The sequence below is a fragment of the Patella vulgata genome, chromosome 9, assembly GCF_932274485.2.
Source record: "Patella vulgata chromosome 9, xgPatVulg1.2, whole genome shotgun sequence".
Classification (NCBI taxonomy): domain Eukaryota; kingdom Metazoa; phylum Mollusca; class Gastropoda; family Patellidae; genus Patella; species Patella vulgata.
The window spans coordinates 112,675-132,936 of NC_065887.2; the positions used below are offsets into that span (position 1 = coordinate 112,675).

The 20,262-nt window shown below is 37.1% G+C and overlaps 1 protein-coding gene across 1 annotated transcript in view; it reads right to left on the reverse strand.

The window, feature by feature from the left end:
* Window positions 1-241: 241 nt before the first annotated feature.
* The window catches only part of LOC130014232 (uncharacterized), a gene marked incomplete at its 5' end in the record, with an annotated part of 31,083 nt that continues 11,062 nt past the window's right edge, over window positions 242-20,262 (reverse strand). The window contains one exon of the mRNA XM_056103126.1: window positions 242-246. Within this exon, the coding sequence (XP_055959101.1) occupies window positions 242-246 (5 nt within the window). The remainder of the gene's footprint in view (window positions 247-20,262) is intronic.

The window sequence follows — 20,262 nt, forward strand, 5'->3', positions numbered from 1 at the left end:
ATTTAAATCAGTTTTAACAGATCATATGAATAATGTTTATAATTATATGAAACATGATGGATTATTACACAAGTTTCAACTTTTATATCAATTAAATCCATATATAGAAATTGTTGATGATAATATCCTTGTGAAATTTAATTACTAGGATAATATAATTATACTTTTATAGTACTTATTATTTATAATATTTCTATACCTTTTAATCGTTGAATTTATCATTCAATATATTGTTTTATATTTACACTGTAATAAATAAAATAAATTAAAAGAAAAAGATTGTCCATCATCCAAAATATTTGCATATAACTTAAAATTGTCCGCCCAAGACCCTTTTTAAAAATAAAAAATAACACACAATCTAATACAATTCATACTTCTGTTAGACTGGTTAAAAGTGCTACCAAGACCCTGGTGCTCCCCTGGTACATATTTTGTACTGGTGGCATCGAAGTTGTAATATTTAACGGAGGACCCGTGTTGGTCAAGGGAGACAACTCGAAACGTATTGATGCCATTGAGTGGCGTGGTTTCGATTCGCCGCTTCTACGTGAAAAAGAGAAGGTTCGCTAGGCAACCCTAACCCTAACCCTAGAAGGTTCGCCTGTCCAATCTCATGGGTTATCCCGGGTCCTCCAATTGCCCCCCCCCCCACACGGGTACTCGCAAGCGAGTTATTGAGAGACGATTTTACTCTCTCACCATTGAAGGGTTTGACCTTTTCGATCTGATCTAGCCCCGTTCAAAGAAATCTATAGACTGTGACGTCATTTTAGTACGCAATATTCCTAATTCACGTTTGTTTACTTCCGGATCAGTCCAACTCAAATTCATGAATATTAACCAAAATCCTGGCAGCAATTATCAATTCAAACGTTCTTCGTCGATCCAAGATCAAAGGAAAAACATAAGATTCAAAACGGGGGTTTGGTGGTGAGTGGCTGAAAGTCATAAATCGTTAAATCTGGGGAAGCAATTAGTCAGGAAATTCAAAATTAACACGAACCCTTTAAGTCGGTGCCGACAAGTCGAACGTTAAACTCCATTCATTCTTGGGGGGTTGGATGGACGAATGGTTAGCGCGACCGCGTTTTATCATAAGGTCTGTCAATGACTGAACTGGTGTGGTTCGATTCCCCGGTCGCCTGTCCAACCTCGTGGGTTTTCTCCGAGTCCTCCGGTTTCCTCCTACTGCTAAAGACCCCTACGCACGGGCAAATTATTGAAATAAAATTGAACCATATTTATTTACGTCAATATTTACAAGCATATGTTACGTACATTTATATCATACTATACACAGATCTAAGTACATAAATCTATGAATGGGGAATCGGTATGGAGGATGTCTTAAACAGATATTTCCATTTATTTATGTATAATTCCGGAGATATCTCAATTTCCAATTTAGCATGTTCTACTAAAAAGCTTTTATACTATTAATATTAAGTATTTCGTTTCGTAGTTTAGCCCGATATAGCCTATATATAGAACTTAGTTAAAATAATTACATGATTAATGAAGATCCATTCAGTATTATTTATATAATCTGGGTGTTTGATATGTTTTTATATTTATCTTTATATTGCTGCGATCTAAGATAGTATGAAAATGATTCCATATTATTTGTGAAAATGGGCATAAAACAAAGAGATGTTCTACATTTTCAATATTAGATTCGCAGAAAGTGCAGAGTGTGTTATCTATTTTTCTAATTTTGCATAATTTATCATTTGTGAATATAATCCTATGGAGATATTTGTATTCAAAGCTCCTCAGTTTTGTACTAAGACATACAGTGTTTATTTTTTTTAAATGTACTGAGCGCCATGGAAAACGCATCACTTAGTTTTTTGTATCACAAAATGATCCTGTAAACATATCTTACTATATATAATTCTGAAACATAATCCGCTCCGATATCCTGATGTTTGCAAACATGCCAACAGTCATATTGTTTCATGTTTGCAAGATATGTACATATTGTAATAAATGTTTATATACTGAGCGCCATGGAAAACGCATCACTTAGTTTTTCGTATAACAAAATGATCCTGTAAACATATCTTATTTATTTTGCTTCTTATTGTGAACAATATTCAAATGGGAACACATCAATAACAACACATTTGTACACTTATGGATGTTTAATCTGTAATCAACGGTACAAAGTCAGAGGGGTCAAAACCAAAAGTACGACACAGATGTCAGTAGCGCCTGTGTCCTCCACGGGCTCTTACGCACGCTTTGCAGCGACGTCGCATGGAATTAACCAATGTTTGAAAGAAGGCCTGGGGCAAATTGTTCCATTCTTGGACAAGAGCAGCTTCTAAAGCAGCAATGGTGTGCATCTGTGGTCTCCGATACAGACGGCGTCCAATCTCATCCCAGACATGTTCTATCGGTGCCATGTCCGGAGACATGACTGGCCAGTCCAAGAAATTGATGTTGTTAGCAGCCAGGTAGTCCATACTAAAACGGGCGGTATACGGACGTGCATTATCCTGTTGGAAGTGCTGAAGTTATGGGTGCGCTCGAAACATCGGAACAACAATTGGTTGCAAGACATCATCACGGTAGGCTACAGCATTAACGCGACCCCTGCAAATGTGTAGGGCGGTCCGGTAATGAAATGTGAAGCCTCCCCACACCATTACACTTCCCCCACCCCATCGATTCGTTTCGGAGACTTAGCAGTCTGCAAGACGTTCCCCAAGACGTCTACACACACGTTGACGGCCATCAGCGTGATAAAGATGAAAGCGACTCTCATCACTGAAGAGCACACTTTGCCAGTCTACTCTTCTCCATGTCTGGTGTCCTTGACCCCATATCAAACGCCGCTGACGGTGATGATCCCTGAGGATAGCTCCAACATAAGGTCATCGTGCACGGAGTCCTACTTCTCTTAGACGACGTCTTACGGTGTTGGCACTTACTGGTCCTAGTCTTCCGACGACTGCTGCACCTGTTCTAGTCGCTGTGCGGAATCTATCACGCAGATGAGTGACACGGATGTAGCGGTCTTGAGCCTGGGTTGTAACGCGTTGTGGATCAGGACGCTGACGGTCACGTGTTGATCCAGTAACTCGAACACGTTCCACCAACCTTACAATAGTGGACTGATGACAATTGAAGTGTCTGGCATTCATTCCGTTGATTTTCAGTAAGTCTCGGCATCTCTAGCTCGATTCCTTCACACGTCCAACAACAAATTACGACAGATTGACGTTTCACAGTTCATGTACTGCACATTAAGTTGAAAACATGCCTTTAAAGGGCTCACACACAATGCTGCACGTGAATATTGGGTTTTTCATGTGCATCTCGTGCAATTTTTTTTGCACACACGGGCCGATATTTTTTGCGTTTGGGAGCATTGTGTGAAACAATAGTTCATAGTATTGCATAATATTATTCATACAAAACCACCTAGTAATAAAATATTTGGGAAAAAAAGTGATGCGTTTTCCATGGCGCTCAGTATATTTTCTACGTCAAGATCGCTTAACTCTGTATCTAGATTGTGTTCTTCAATGGCTTTTGGCCTGCTGAACTTTGCTTTTATCCGGCTATCATAAATATCTTTTGAATCTACGTTGTGAAATTCGGTTTTATATGTAAAAATTAGTATTTATATCTTCCAAAGGAATTATATTAAAATTTAAATTTGTATTTATCGCACTTTGAACTTCGTTCGGTTCCTGTACATACCTCAAGATACATTTTTCTAACCCATTTAAGATAAATCGATGTTTTTCTAAATATTGATTATCGATATTATTTATTTTATCAAAATATTCACTAACGTACCGAATATTATTGTTAAAAAGAACTTTTAAAAATAATATTATAATTTTATTATTAATCTTTATATTTGTATTATTCCAAATAATTTGATTTTCAGCTTGCGCAATGTTCTTTATATGCGTTGTGTAAATTTTATACCAGTTGCAAGAGGTTTTTATAAAAAGAAATGTTTAAATTTTGCTTTTCTGGAAAGTTGCAAGCAAGTAATAAATTTCCACCATATTCAGCCATAATTAATTCTTATGGTATGAGCCATGTTTGGACGGGTGACTGGTATATTTTTTTAATCCAAAAAATGCTATTACATCAGGAATTCTTTTAAGTCAATCACTTTTAATCCGCAATTTTTATTGTTCTGTATAAGAATATCTCGCTTTATTCTATCAGGTCCGTTCCATATAAATTTGTAAAATATTGAATTAAGTTTTTGAATTGTAGAATCGGATACTGGATTAACAGTCTCAATATCTCAAACAAATGTCGTGCAGAGCTAAAATCTTTTAATAATGTCATTATATCGTCTGCAAAAGCTACAACTTTTATGGATTTACAACCAAATTTTATTCCATTTATATTTACATCGTCTCTAATAGCGTCTAATAACAGTTCTATGATCAAATTAAAAAGATTGGATGACATTGGATCGCCTTGTCGAACACGCCTTTTTACACAACAGGTGATATTCTTCTAAAGGGCCATCTAATAAAGTTACGTCCGAAACCGTACGACGATAAAGCTTGTATTAAGAAATCATGGTTTATGCTATCGAAGACTTTTTGGAAATCTATAGCCAAAAGAGAGCCAATTATTCTTTTTTGTTTTGCAAGATCAAAGCAGTCGGAAATAATGCGGGTATTTTCATGAATGTGGCGACCTGGTATAAACGCGGATTGGTTAGGGTGTATTAATTGGTTTAAAAATTGTTTTAATCTGTTAGACAAAACTTTGCTCATCAACTTCACATCGACATTAACAAGCGTAATAGGTCTCCAGTTAATTAAGCATGTTCTATCGTTATTGCCTTTAGGAATGAGTTTAATAACTGATTAACGTTGTGTTACGGATAAAGATTCTTCTTCAAAGCTACAGTTATATGAGTCTAATAATAATACATAAATATCAGGCCAAAAATGTCGATAAAATTCAATTGTGATACCATCATTTCCTGGAGATTTATTTACTTTAAACGAGTTTAAGGCCTTTTGAAATTCGAAGAATTTTGAATTCAAATAAATCCTTCTGATATTCATTCAGCCTTTCTACAGGTCTAAAATTTGTTATAAAAGTATTTTCCTTTGTAAAACACCAATCTCTCAACGCATATAAGTTTTTATAAAATAAAAATATTTCACCCGATATTTCAATGGGGTCAAATATAATGAAATCGTCTGATTTTTAAGCTTTTTTTATTGTAGTAGCACACTTTCTTTCTTTTTCTAAGTTTAAAAATAATTTTGTGGTTTTTTTCACCGTTTTCATACCAGTTTTGTTTGGACCTAATGATTGCTCCTTGTGTCTCTTCAATGTAAATGTTGTCTAATGATTGTTTAACCTCGGTATATTGATCATAAAGTTTTTCGATAATTTTGTTGTCACTAGGTTCCTGTTTACTGATAAGGGATTCAAGCTCGACCAGTTCCTAATATTTTATTTCAATAATTCGCTTACAGTCTGAAAGATGAGAAGAGAGAGTAAGATAGATAGCCGGTATAAATAACAAGTGTAATATTATAACCCCTTATAACGTTTTCTCTAACAGCAATTAGATAATTCAATTCAATATATATCGGGTACCCCAGATATTACAAATTTCAATTCAATATTTACCGGGTGACCCAGAAATTAGAGATTTCAATTCAATATATATCAAGTGGCCCAGAAATTAGAGATTTCAATATGAGTTCACTGTTTAAAGTGGAATAAATCAATAAATATTGTACTGATACCATTTGGATTTTAAAACAGTTCCCACGTTCTACCACGTTAGATCTATTTGGCAAGGATACACACACTACCTCAAGGACACGAGATGTAAACAGGGCTAGCGCTAACCCTAACCAAAGACCTAGCCCTACGCCTTACACTAACCCTAACCCACATTTCTTGGCAACAATCACGTGTCCTAACCCTGATTACACCTTTTGACCTTGGAAAAATATGAGTTTGATTTTGTCAAATAGATCTAGCTAGCCCTTTCTACCACGTTAATGTTTTACAACTTCACTCCTGTATTTTAAAAGAAGAACGCATGTTTGTGTATATTATAAATGGTCTAATGAGGCGAATAATCTGAGATCTAGAAGACATACTTAATATTATATTCAACTGATTTGAATATTTATATAAAATTAGGATATCTGAAGCGGTTCAAGAGAAATGAAAACGTTAGCCATTTCTTTTTTCAACGTAATTTTATATACATTTTATATATACATAGACTACACTATATAAAGACATAATGGAAGGTTTAACATTCCCCATGTCAAATAACATGACAAATGGGTGTCTTTTACTAAAATTTGGCACGCCTTATTTAAATCATTAAATGCACCCATGAATTATCAGTATGAGGATAACCGAGCCATTTGACGCGATAATTCCAACACATAGTTAATGAATATAAAATGGAGAAAACTTGTAATCCTGCATTTCATTATTTTGTAATATATTATTTAGTTATTTAGAAAGGGATAACAACGATCGTGATGAAGCTATAGAAGAGATGTCGGGTTATCATGCTCTAGTCAATGAATAGGTAAACCTTCAATATTATTATATCACATATTTACACCTGTACATCAATATTATTATATCACAGATTTACATGTGTACACAGAGAGAGAGAGAGAGAGAGAGAGAGAGAGAGAGAGAGAGAGAGAAAAACTGGTCATTTCGGGACTAACATATGGTTTAATTTAATTTCAATAATTCGCTTGCGCATAGGTGTCTTTAGCAGTGGAACCGGAGAAACATCACGAGGTTGGACAGGCGACCCCACTCCTTGTCACGTACAACCGGAGAATCAAAATCACGCCAGTTAATGACTCAATGACAGACCTTTTGATACAGCGCACACGTGCCAACTATTCGGTCATCTAACCCCCTACATGTATACAACGATCTAGCTAAGAGATGCTCAGCCACATCAGCGAAATACTCGATTAAACATTCCGGATTTGAATTCCCTCAATATGGCCACCTTACAGATGGCCACGCATAAAGGAGATACTCGATTGAGTGTTCCGGAATTGAAGTCTCTCTCATTCCCCCAAACAGCGACAATCGAGTGAACAAAGGGATTGTGGGCTACAACAAATGCGTCGGCTTCAAAACAAAAATATACCAACCAACCATGGCAGTTGTGTTGAATTGCGTCACGGTCTCAATTCTACTCAGTGATCTGGAGTAGAAAGCTTAGAGCCCCACGAAATTGTTAGCACTAGATAATAAGACGACAATGAATGGTGTTCTCTGTCCTTTTATTGTAAAAAGGGAGAAAACTATATGTTGATACTACACCATTCGATGTACTATAAGGGACATTTTACCGAGACAGCGGCGCATTGGCATACTATTTGTCGACTGTCAAGGTTTCTTTTACGTGCACTCAAAGGAGTACATGGAACCTCCGAACGGGTAGATGCTGTCCTGTATCACTAACCATTGGAAATCCCCATTAATAATCCGGCTCACTGAACCGATGCACCGACAGACTCTTGAGCACATTGTTCTTCTTGATCAACCCAACATAATGGGCATACATTCTTCTCTGTATCAGCATTCGTATTGGCTGTTAACATGCATAAATGGACCAGTAACGTCACAGTAACGTCATGACGTCATGGTAAACTTTCTTTTGCTTACTTAGTCGACGCTCTAGAGGCTAAAGTTAATATCCGATTGACTTTAGATTGATACACAGTTTAAGGTCTTGAGATGAACAAGTATATTGATTTTCAATTAATTTTATGACTTGAACAGCTAAATCCATGATGTTAAAAGTTTCATATACTAAACGTTAGCATGGGGCAGAACTTTATAAAAACCAAACAAATTCTAATGGTTTTCTGAGAATTACTTAATGATCAGATTTTAATGTATTATAAATGTTTCATTACCGAAAAAGTAAAAATATGTGACAACTCTTGTTGGCTGCCCGGACGATTTAGCTGCTGTGGGCGTATGTTTCGTTGCCTGGCAACCTATCTTTTAGTCAAGTGGCCAACATGCTTTCAATTCCCAGCTTGTATATGTCAAGTACTAGTAACGTGCATCTAAGATTGTGGGTTTTCTCCGGGTCTTGTGAAATAGAATTGAAGCATGTTAATCCCAAATTCTCCTAGTTTATGTTAAATGGATGTTAAACCACATTTCTCTCTCTAACAGGTAATAAAACAACGAAAATCAGCTGTTGTGTGAAAGGATATAAGAATAGAAGAACAGCCAATCAGAAGACGTTATCAGTTTACAATATAACGTCTGGACTCTGGACACACATTGGTAGAAAAACGCAGACATGAAGAATGGAATAGTTTTAAACAGAACAGACTGGTAACACTGGACAGATTAGTAACACCAAACAGACTGGGAACGCTGAACAAACAAGTAATTCTCCTGACAAAAAGTTTATTCTCAGCATTTTATGTCTGGTAAAATGATTGGTAAACGTCTAGATATGTTAACCTATTCAGGGTGAGTGGGAGGCCAAGGGATTGTATATTTTGATGCGTGTGTTTTAGATAATAGGTTCTGTCATTGAGCCAATTGGAGCTGACAGTTTGTTATAATAGTTTAAAAATAGAAAATGAAAAGAGAATATGCTGAAAATTTCAGTCAAATTACTTTACTCTGACTCTCAATATCAACTACACAATTATAGGCTAGCCTCGTTTGTCATTACTACCGTTCATATGATAATAAGTAAAGTCTTGATTATCCATTTTTGCAATAACCGCATTGACCACAAAACGTGTTTAAATTTACTTATATCGCAGCCATCTTATGGCATCAATACATGGTCTTGGTAAGTTAATAAATGTCTAATTTATAATTTATATAACATATCAGGCCTAAAGAAAGACCTGAAATAGGCAGATTTAGCTCTTGCATAATATATGTTTAATAATTGTAACCTGCAGATTATTTACAGACAAAATCTTAACAAAATGAATGAAAGTCGAGCACCAAATTGGATCCTAATCCAGTAAATATCGCAGGCTAGCGATGGCATCGAGAGTTGATTATGGCCTGGATAATTTAATTAATGTCTAATTAATAAGTTAGATAACATATCAGGCCTAAATCAGGCCTAAAGAAAGACCTGCAATAGACAGATTTAACGCATGTATAATGTATATTTAACTTAACAACATATTATCACATGTTCTGGTTATTTCCCCTTTGATCACAAAATGACTTTACAGCAACTTTCAACTTTTCCGAACTGTTTACCATAATTGTTTTATAGGAATTTCTACATATGGTATATCTATCTGGATTTCTCATTAACTGTTGAGAAAGTGAAGCGAGCACCCCATAGTCACACCTTCTGGTTTTTAAATAATTTGTGATGACTGAATATCCTTGTCCTTCTCCTTGTCCTCTTCTTTTCCTTGCGTTCATGGTTGTCGTCTGGAATAAGGATTTCTTCTAGTACAGACCTAACATAAAGATAATAATATAGTTACACCAAAAAATAGATATTGTTGAATGCACTAAAATTGTGTGTTGATTAATAATTCATAAAGAATTGAAGTTGAACAGAAGTATGTTTTCTCATCAATTGCAAATGAGAGAGAAATTATGTCATTTTGGGACTAACATATGGTTACACGACATGTATGGGTCTTTTGCAGTGGGAGGTTGGACAGACGATCCTACTTTGTGTGGGATCGAAACTACACCACTGACTCAGTGCCAATGAAATGAAGACCGGCATATGTCATACAGTGGGCTATGAGGGAAATTTTGCATGAGCAGCGGCACTATGGCCTATTCTTATATCAAATTCCAACTGCCAAGGGATCTTTTACGTGCACGACAATGTATACACGAGACCTTGGTTTTTCGTCTAATCCGGACGACTAGACAGCTGTCGTTGTCAAGTCCTTCGTCCAGCAACACTGACAAGGGTAAACTACGTCGGAAAATCCCTATAAATGTTCTCGTCCAATGCAGGGATCAAACACGCGACCTCCAGGCTAGCAAGCTAGCGTCTTCCCCACTTAGCCACCGTGGCTCACCTGCTGATCTAAAGTGGATATGTTAGAACATTACCTTATTTGGTCTACCAAACCCATCATAAATAAGATAGTATTTGATGGATATTTTGACAATGGTAAGGATTTAACAACTGGGGTAATGGTTAACAAGCCAGTGTCTTACTTACTGAGCCACAGTGGCTCCCTGTCACAGACAATGTCAGACACAATTCCACTGGTGCATGTCATGTCTAGTAGTAATCTAGCTTATTTCAGAAGATTGGAAAGAAAAAATAAATTAACGGATGATTTTATGAAGTTTATAATAATTACTGATTCTGTCCGTCATGTTACAATTTTTGTATCTTATTTAGGCTAGCAATTTAACACAATTTATCTACACCCTGCCCCTATACCTTTGTCTGTTTGTATTTACCTGTCATGTATATATGTAACTATAATTATTGTGTATATATGTTATCTGATGAGTCAGTAGACTTAAAGAAATAAAATAATTGAATTGAATTGAACAGATTTATCTATATTTCCGTTTTTGATATTTTAATACATATCCGCAACAAAGTTTCGGAGTTTGTAATAATTTTATTCGTAACAACTCCCTTAATTCTAGAGATTTACCTTCAATATCGATATCTTCAATAGTTTGCTGATTTGGATTAGTTCAATCACACCACCCATCTGTCCGTAGTGTTCCTTATGGACAGACTTTGTATGCCCCAGATGGTTATATATCCATTCCATCTGGTATTTATCAAAGCCTAACATCTGTAAAAAAACAGATTTATGTGAGAAGAATCCTTGAAAACATTTGTTAATCACAATGCTGTATTAAACTATTTAAAGAGTTAAATCCGCTTAGTGCAGTCTTAGTTAGACATTTATTCACATGACAAGTCTATAATTAAATCAACTTGGGGTGGGGGGTGGGGGTGGGATGGCCGAATGGTTAGCATGTTCGCGCGCTGTATCATAAGGCCTGTCATTAAGTCAACTGACGTGGTTTCGAATCCCCGGTTGTACCCACCGCTAAAGACCCCTACGCGCAAGCGTATTATTGAAATACAATTGAACTACATATTAGTCCCGAAATGACCTAGTCTGAGTCAAGTGAACGTTAAACCCCATTTCTCTTTCTCTCCCATAATCAACTCTCTGGATTATTGGATGACACCGATATTGAATGGATATTATAATTTGAAATTATAATTTGAAATTTTCAATATATTCATTTTTCATTATCTATATTTGAACTACATGTATATATAGTAAGAATACCTATCTCTTTATCTAACTCTTAAATAATGTATCTTTAAGAATTATTTGTGAATTTCGGAATTTTTAGTAAAATGGGGTTTAACGTCCTACTTTTATTAACCTACCAGGCTAATGAAGACATGCACCACATGCTGTGCTATGATTGGTTGCTATTGGCGCGTGCAATCGGATTCTCAATTTGTCATTACCTACAGGACCAATCAAAGGGCAGGAAGCATGTTTTTTTTACTGACGATGAAGACCATGTTAAACCAAATAAATAACATTTTATAAAGGGATAAAATGGACTTTACAAAAAAGTAAATTCATTTTACACACGAAGAGTAAAATATTTTGTTTCCTGCTGAACATCAACCATACCTGGGTAAGAGTGGCTGTATATTTTCTCAAAGACACAGATGTAATTCTGTGTACACTGACTTCAAGGACGAAAAGATAGGTTGCCAGGAAATGAAACATACGTCCACAGCAGCTAAATCGCCGGCACGGTCAACAATGGTTGTCGCATATTTAATATTTTGTATGTAATGAGGGGAATTTACAATACAATTTCGTACGGATCAGATTAGAATATTTACTACTTTAAATAATGCATATAAATATCGTACTGATCAGATGATGACTTGTTGTTCGAGCATTCATATTGTACAACAAAGTGAAACAAGGGCCATAACTATAAAAGCAAATGACAAAAATTGCTAATTTTCAATAGACTTCTTTGTTTCACTAACTCAGATGATGCATACCTGGTATAATCGGATGATAACTTCTGTCGTTAGAGCATTCACAAGTTCAACAAAGTGAAACAAGGGCCATAACTCTAGACGCAATTGACGAAAATTGCTGAAATTCAATAGAGTTTTCGATCACTAATTTAAATAATGCACAAATTTCATACGGGTATGTATATTAGAACGAGTCCCAGTAACTTGCAGTAACTTGGTTAAACAATGTCATTTTATTCCTTGCAACTTTACTCCACAAAAGGCTAAAGATGTATTGTTTATTATTGTTAATTCTACAGGCATTATTCTAGAGCTGAAGTTGCCTGGTGCATATAATTTGCACACACAGTTTTTAAAGAAATTGAACCAAATCTACCGGTAACTGGATTGTGAGCAACTTTCGCAAACCTATAAAACTAACTTATTTCAGAGAGATTTACAACCTATGTGCCCCTAATAATGTACCTTTACTGACTAATTAACATATTTTACGGTTAATTTCCTACCCGAATTGAGAAATCGGTAAGGGTTTTCATCCACTATTAAAGCATTTGTTCGTTGCCGAATATTAGACATTCTAAAGGAGCTCGACAATCCAATGGAATTAGTTCCGTTACATGCCTTCGTCTCTGAAAACAATATTAAACCAATTAAAGAGTTTTCTTAGTGGAACATGACCCATACTTGAAGAATATCCCCTTCGTTGGTACCCTGGATGATCTGAAAATTGCCCTACGGGTCAGGAAGATGGTCATCCTTCACGTTTACGAAATGGAGCAGGGGGTATGAAAAAGCAATTTCAACAAGCGGTTGTCATGCAAGATACCCCACATTTTGCAAGAGATGGACAGAGAACAAGAGGTCATCTTGTCGGGCAGTTTCGGTCTGATAGTTACGAATGGATGGGGGGGGGGGGGAAATGCCAGGAAGTGAGTTCACGTTGATGATTTTCTTAGAGCTTGGTAAAAACATTACTTTTTAATTCCACTGCACATCTCTAAATATGTGTATACGATTGCCATTGTATGGGGGAGGGTAAATGTATTTTGGGGGACAGACACCACCTGGTTCAAAATTAACCTGAAGAGTGTTTTCTCGAGTTTTCGTTCAGTTCCAATATCGTCATTCAAAATATAAAATTATAATAGTACTTGTCGAGAGATATGGAAATGTACATAAAAAAAACCACATGTTTAGATATTAGTTTATTCTAATAATATGAGTGGGATAGATATCTTCTTGATATGCGTATATCCTTTTGATATGCTTCAGATACCCATTCACATTGTAAATCTTTATTCCAGCCTTGTATCGCAGATCTTGTTCGATCATCAATTTTGCAACCTGTCTCCATATTGCTGCAACATAATTATTGCGTTTAATGTGCAGCCAAAAAAAACTCGGGCAAAATGGTAAGAAAGAAAGAAAGTTTTGTTATTTTTCATCACAATTAAAATTTCTCCAGAAGATCCTTCTTCTAGTGTCATCTACTGATATAAGTCGGTTTTCACCGTACAAGGTACATGTACAAACAATTTTTCTAAACCAGCAATGACGTCACCAGAAGCATCATTTGTCTATCCCAGCTCTTTAAAAATTGTTAGAAAGTTGGGATTGTCTTGAAAAAGAAAGACAGTCATTACCACTGAAAGCATGTAGGCCGAGATATGCTCGACACTTTCAATACTAATCTTGATTGGATCAAAAAATATCAAGATTAGTATTGAAAGTGTCGAGGATATCCTAGAACTGACAACCAACCACGAGGACACCAAAATATCTTACCTACTCCTCTTCGCATTGCAAATTAATGGAGGTGCTGAAACAACTTGTATTTTGCGTTCTTGCTCGGGCGAAATAGACACCCCAATCATTCTCTTCGCAAACGATGATCCAAATATACAAATTTTGATCGATAATGAGACGGGCAAAGGTAGAAAATATCGCGAAAGACGACTTACATCACTAGATGACGCTAGAAAAAAGATTTTCTGGGTGAACAAATAACAGACCTTTCTTTATTACCACCTTGCCGTATACGTAGTGGTCTTTTGCTGCATGGCTGGAATGAAGATGTACAATGTGAATTGGTTTCTTAAGCATATCCAAAGGAAATGCGAGCTGTTGGCCAGCAACCAAGAAAATATTTATCTCGCTCACATAAACTTTTGATTTTGAATCTTCTGATGAAGACAAAGAATAAACTAATAACTAAACATATCTCTAAGTTAATGTGTTTTTGATTTAAATTTCCAGATCTCTTGAAAAGTACCATTATAATTTAATATTTTGAATGAAAACGCTAACGAAATACCACTTTAAGCTCAATTATGAACGAAATGATTTCTGTCCACAAAACTACATGTTGCCACATATTAGAGATGTTTTATCAAGCTCTTAGAAAATCATCATTTAAATCAACGTGAACTCATTTCCCCGCCAATTTTATCCCCACCCCCACCCCTCCTCCCCATAAATCAAAACAGTTGTCCAGGGGCATCATAAACACTTATTTATAGATGGGCAGTCCTAGAAATTTATTATGTTTTATTAATATATTATGTCAACATAATGACATAACACCCCACCCCCACCCCATTGTAGACATTTGACCCCCTATATCTCGAAAACGCCCCCTCAAACGCCTGATCACCACCCAGATTCGGAATCTACGCAAAAAAATGGTCTAGAAAAACTTGGTCTCATAAATTCACAGCTCGAGTGGCGATTCCCCCTCTTCAGCCACCGGACTATTCGGCAAAATACGCAAAGAGTGACAATTGAATGGTAGTCTTTGGCGTCTGGTTATTCCAGTCTACTCCGGTAGTCTTCCATTGTGGGATTTGTAATTTCCATTGTATCTTTTTCGAATCCCCGGTTGTACGTGACAAGGAGTAGGTTCGCCTGTCCAACCTCGTGGGTTTTCTCCGGGTCCTCTGAGTTCCTCCCACTGTTAAAGACCCCTACGCGCAAGCGAATTATTGAAATAAAATTAAACCATATATTAGTCCCGAAATGACCTAGTTTGTGTCGAGTGGACGTTAAACCCCATCTCTCTCTCTCTCTCTCTGATTGTATCTTAAATATTGAATACCAGAAGCCTATATTTTCCTGGTAAGATAACAACATCAATAAGTCGGGTTTGCAATGTCGAAGCCTACACGTCAGTCAACCATAAACAGCAATGTAGTCACAGGTTATAAGCTATCCAAACACTATCTAAGGCAGAAAGATACAAGAGCGGTGAGAGCAGAAAGATACAAGAGGGTGAGGGCAGAACGATACAAGAGGTGAGAGCAGAACGATACAAGAGTGATGAGGGCAGAAAGATACACGAGGGGTGAGTGCAGAAAGATACAAGAGGGGTGAGTGCAGAACGATACAAGAGGGGTGGGGCAGAAAGAAACAAGAGGGGGGGGGGAGAAAGATTTGTGCATGTGCAAACTAAGGTCATAACCGACCCAGCACGAGGGAGACTGGGACACATTTACAACACACAGTCCAATTTTATAAAAGGGACCCTCCCTCGGGAAAAAAAGTAAACCAAAAATAACCCTCTCCCCCCACATGGCCTATATGCACTCAGGGGATAATGAAATTAAGTGAAATGAAATGGGGTTTAACGTTCTGCTGGGCTAATGAAGACGGGCTTACACCATACAGTGTGCTATAATGGAAATTTTTCCCGGTCAGCGGCGCTATTGCCTACTCTTATATCGAATTCCAACTGCCAAGGGATCTTTAACGTGCACGTCAATGTGTCAAGGGGACCTTGTTTTTTCATAAAATCCGAACGCCTAAACATCTGTCCTTGTCAGGCCCTCCATCCTGCACCACTGACAAGGGGAAACCATGCCGGTAAATCACGATTAACTTTTTTCGGCCAACACGAGGGGATATAGAAAAAAAATTGAGATAAAAACTAGATGTCTTTTAAATTAAAGCTCAGTATTCCCACGGATCAAAATACCAATACCAAAACAGGGATGACAATCTGGACATATATATTTCATCTATAAATTCCACCTCCTGGGAAGTCAGATCAATACACTGAACACCAAATCCTCGACCCCAAGGTAACACAATATATATCTCGAGTCTCTTTCTCCTTCCATGATCAATTACCAATAATGTTTGACCCAGGAAGGCACCCCCAGTTACCATGGGAATAGTCTCATCGCCTAATATTAAACACTTATATAATAAGTTAATGATATCTGTCCATTTTCTAAGACAATTTAAACCAAGTAAAGCTGTATCAGCTATGGAAGCTACATATACATTATCCGCGAACGTAAACGACCCTATTCAGAGAGTCAATTAGGAAACTAGGAAATGCTATATTTTCGGCTGCAGTATGTATTGTAATATCCCTAATGTTGTGTGGCTTATGTTTTATTTTATCATAAACCTCAGGTGATATTATAGTACAATCCGAACCGGTGTCAATTATCAAAGACTCAGTAGTTAAATTAACCTAGCAACAGACATTTTACGGTAGCACGGTGGCTAAGTGGGTAAGACGCTGGCTCGCTAGCCGGGAGGTCGGGTGTTCGATCCCTGCGTGGTTCCCCCTTGTCAGTGATGCAGGAGCGAGGGCCTGATAAGGGCAGTTGTCTAGTCGTTCGGATGGGACGAAAGATCGAGGTCCCGTGTACACATTGGCATGCGTACAAAATTCCTTGACTGTTGGAATTCGTAGTGCAGCTGTCCGGGCAAAATTTCCCTCATAGCACACTGTATGGCGTATGCCCGTCTTCATTAGCCCAGTTTAGGAGCAGAACAGTAGGACGTTAAACCCCATTTCATTTCATTTCATTTCAAGAGTATTTCGTAGTGCCGCTGTCCGGACAAAATTTCCCTTATAACACACTGTATGGCGTTTGAATTTAAAAACACTGATCAAATTAATTAGTTTTATTAAAATGTAATGAAATAGGGTTTAAATTCCTAATTTTCTCGATCGACTGGGCTAATGAAGACAGGCATATGTCATACAATGTTCCCGGACTACTACGGCGCTATGGCGTACTCGTATATTCCAACCCAACTGCCAATGTGTACACGGGACCTCAGTTTTCCTTCCCATGCGAACAACTTAACGCTGGGTTTTTTTTGTGTGAACAATATTTTATTTCAAATTTATGAAAAGGGATCAGGGAACAGGTATAGCCTATATCACCCCTCTCCTCGTACACATAATATAAAACATATATCAAACAGATCTGTTATGTACATACTATTAAATAATGGTGAAAAACATATAAATTAGATAAGTTATATACACACTATTTATAAAAAGTGGAAAAAAGAGAAAGTGCTATTTTAAAACTTGAATTAAAATTGTTCTGAGTAAATCAGATATTAAATCGTCTGGTGACATCAGAATCTTCAAAGCGATGACCGCAGCTGCATAATGGATCCTCGGAGATATGTCGTAAAAATTTATGCCCATTTAGGTCGCTACAAGAAAGCCGCAATCTACTATGTATAATCTGGTTCTTTCTTTTGCCCTGTAGAAATGAATTTGGAATAATAGGATCGCTTAGTTTTAGATTTTGTTTGAAAGTAGTGAGGGACGGAGAAATTCTTATATTGATATCAAGTTTGTTCCATTCTTTTGTTGATGAGGGTACGCAGGTGTCAGATCATTAATGATTTTATAAATAAGTGTCAGTTTGTGTCGTTTGCGTCTTTCTTGTAGCGTAATAAACCCGGTTTCGTTATATGAGAGTTTATGGCTGGTACCCTTACACCCCCAGATATAGTTCGAAGTGCATCTAATTGTAAGTTTTCTAGTTTGTTAGTATGCTCATCAGTGCACCCATCCCAGATTACATCACAGTAATCGAAATGGGGTAAAATAAAGGAAGTGCAGTATAGAGTGTGCAGGGATTTTCGATTAAGCCTATATTTGAGTGACCTTAAGGAGTTAATTAATTTGCTTGTTTTATTGATAGTTGAGTCTACGTGAGCGTGCCATTTGCACTTTGACTGATCATATATTGATCTTGAAATTGATTCAGTAATTTTATTATTAATATCAGAGGTCGAGTTAGGGGGTCTTTAAAAATGTCCTATAAGTAATTTGGTATTATTCGAATTGATTTCTAGCCATATGCACTCTGTACTGTCGATTTCTAGATCTAATCTTCGTTTAAAACATAAATTTCGTCGAATATATACTAAAACCCCACCCCCCTGTCTGTCCTGTCTTGTCTAATGGGGTCGTGAAATGACGGGATAGTTAGCATATTAGTATTTATCGTTTCGTCAAGTCATGTCTCACTTTGCGATATTATATCAAAATTATTTGAGAGTTCTGCTGTAATGATATCAACTTTATTTCTAAGGCTTCTTACATTCAGGGGCAGGAGAGATAGACCGGGATTTACTTCGATGTCAACAGAAAGAATTAATGTCAACTGTGAAATATTTGGTTGATTAACAATTTGTTTTTTGTCGATGCTACAATTGTTTTTTAAGTTCGGTCTATATGTCAGATACAATGGATGATATGATACAGAATAATCAGAACATGTTATATAGCACATCAAAAGATAATAAAAATATTTACAAGTAAAGGACAGTGCAATATTATTACGGTCTATAATATACTGAGCGCCATGGAAAACGCATCACTTTTTTTTCCCAAATATTTTATTACTAGGTGGTTTTGTATGTATAATATTATGCAGTACTATGAACTATTGTTTCACACAATGCTCCCAAACGCAAAAAATATCGGCCCGTGTGCAAAAAAAAAAAAATTGCACGAGATGCACATGAAAAACCCAATAGTCACGTGCAGCATTGTGTGTGAGCCCTTTAAAAGCATGTTTTCAACTTAATGTGCAGAACATGAACTGTGAAACGTCAATCTGTCGTAATTTGTTGTTGGACGTGTGAAGGAATCGAGCTAGAGATGCCGCGACTTACTGAAAATCAACGAAAAGAAGCCATGGGAATGTCCAGGGCTGGCATGTCTACAAGTGCTATTGCCAGACACTTCAATTGTCATCAGTCCACTATTGTAAGGTTGGTGGAACGTGTTCGAGTTACTGGATCAAAACGTGACCGTCAACGTCCTGGTCCACAATGCGTTACAACCCAGGCTCAAGAGCGCTACATCCGGGTCACTCATCTGCGTGACAGATTCCGCCCAGCGACTCGAACAGGTGCAGCAGTCGTCGGAAGACAAGGACCAGTAAGTGCCAACACCGTAAGACGTCGTCTAAGAGAAGTAGGACTCCGTGCACGACGACCTTAAGTTGGAGCTATCCTCAGGGATCATCACCGTCAGCGGCGTTTGATATGGGCTCAAGGACACCAGACATGGAGAAGAGTAGACTGGCAAAGTGTGCTCTTCAGTGATGAGAGTCGCTTTCATCTTTATCACGCTGATGGTCGTCAACGTGTGTGGAGATGTCTTGGGGAACGTCTTGCAGACTGCTGCGTCTTCGAAACGAATCGATGGGGTGGGGCAAGTGTAATGGTGTGCGGAGGCTTCACATTTCATCACCGGACCGCCCTACACATTTGCAGGGGTCGCGTGAATGCTGTAGCCTACCGTCATGATGGCCCGTGGAGGACACACGCGCTACTGACATATGTGTCGTACTTTTGGTTTTGACCCCTCTGACTTTGTACCCTTGATTACAGATTAAACATCCATAAGTGTACAAATGTGTTGTTATTGATGTGTTCCCATTTGAATATTGCACAATAAGAAGCAAAATAAATAAGATATGTTTACAGGTTCATTTTGTTATACGAAAAACTAAGTGATGCGTTTTCCATGGCGTTCAGTATATATATATATATATATATATATATGCATGAGCAAATGACATGATACTAAAACAATTTGATAATTGAAAGCCTGCACTGAGAGTATGTTTGATACCATCTATACGAATTAATCCGGGAGTTGTTTTTCCTCCCCTTAAGGGAAATTAACCAGTATCATAAATTAATTGCCACCATATAACACCTTGCATAAGCATGGTCTTCAAATTGGTAAAAAAATTATAACCTGATAGATTGGAAAGGCTGTTACTGATCAAATATCTAACTCATACAAGATCTACTGTTAACTGTCATACTCTATCAGAGCCATGTCTGTACAAAACACTGAAAACCTATAAACAGCCAAAAATACTTAGAAATGACTGTCAAAGGAGAAAAGTGGTATGGAGGTTCTGGTCCCTTATGGATGTTTAATCTGTAAT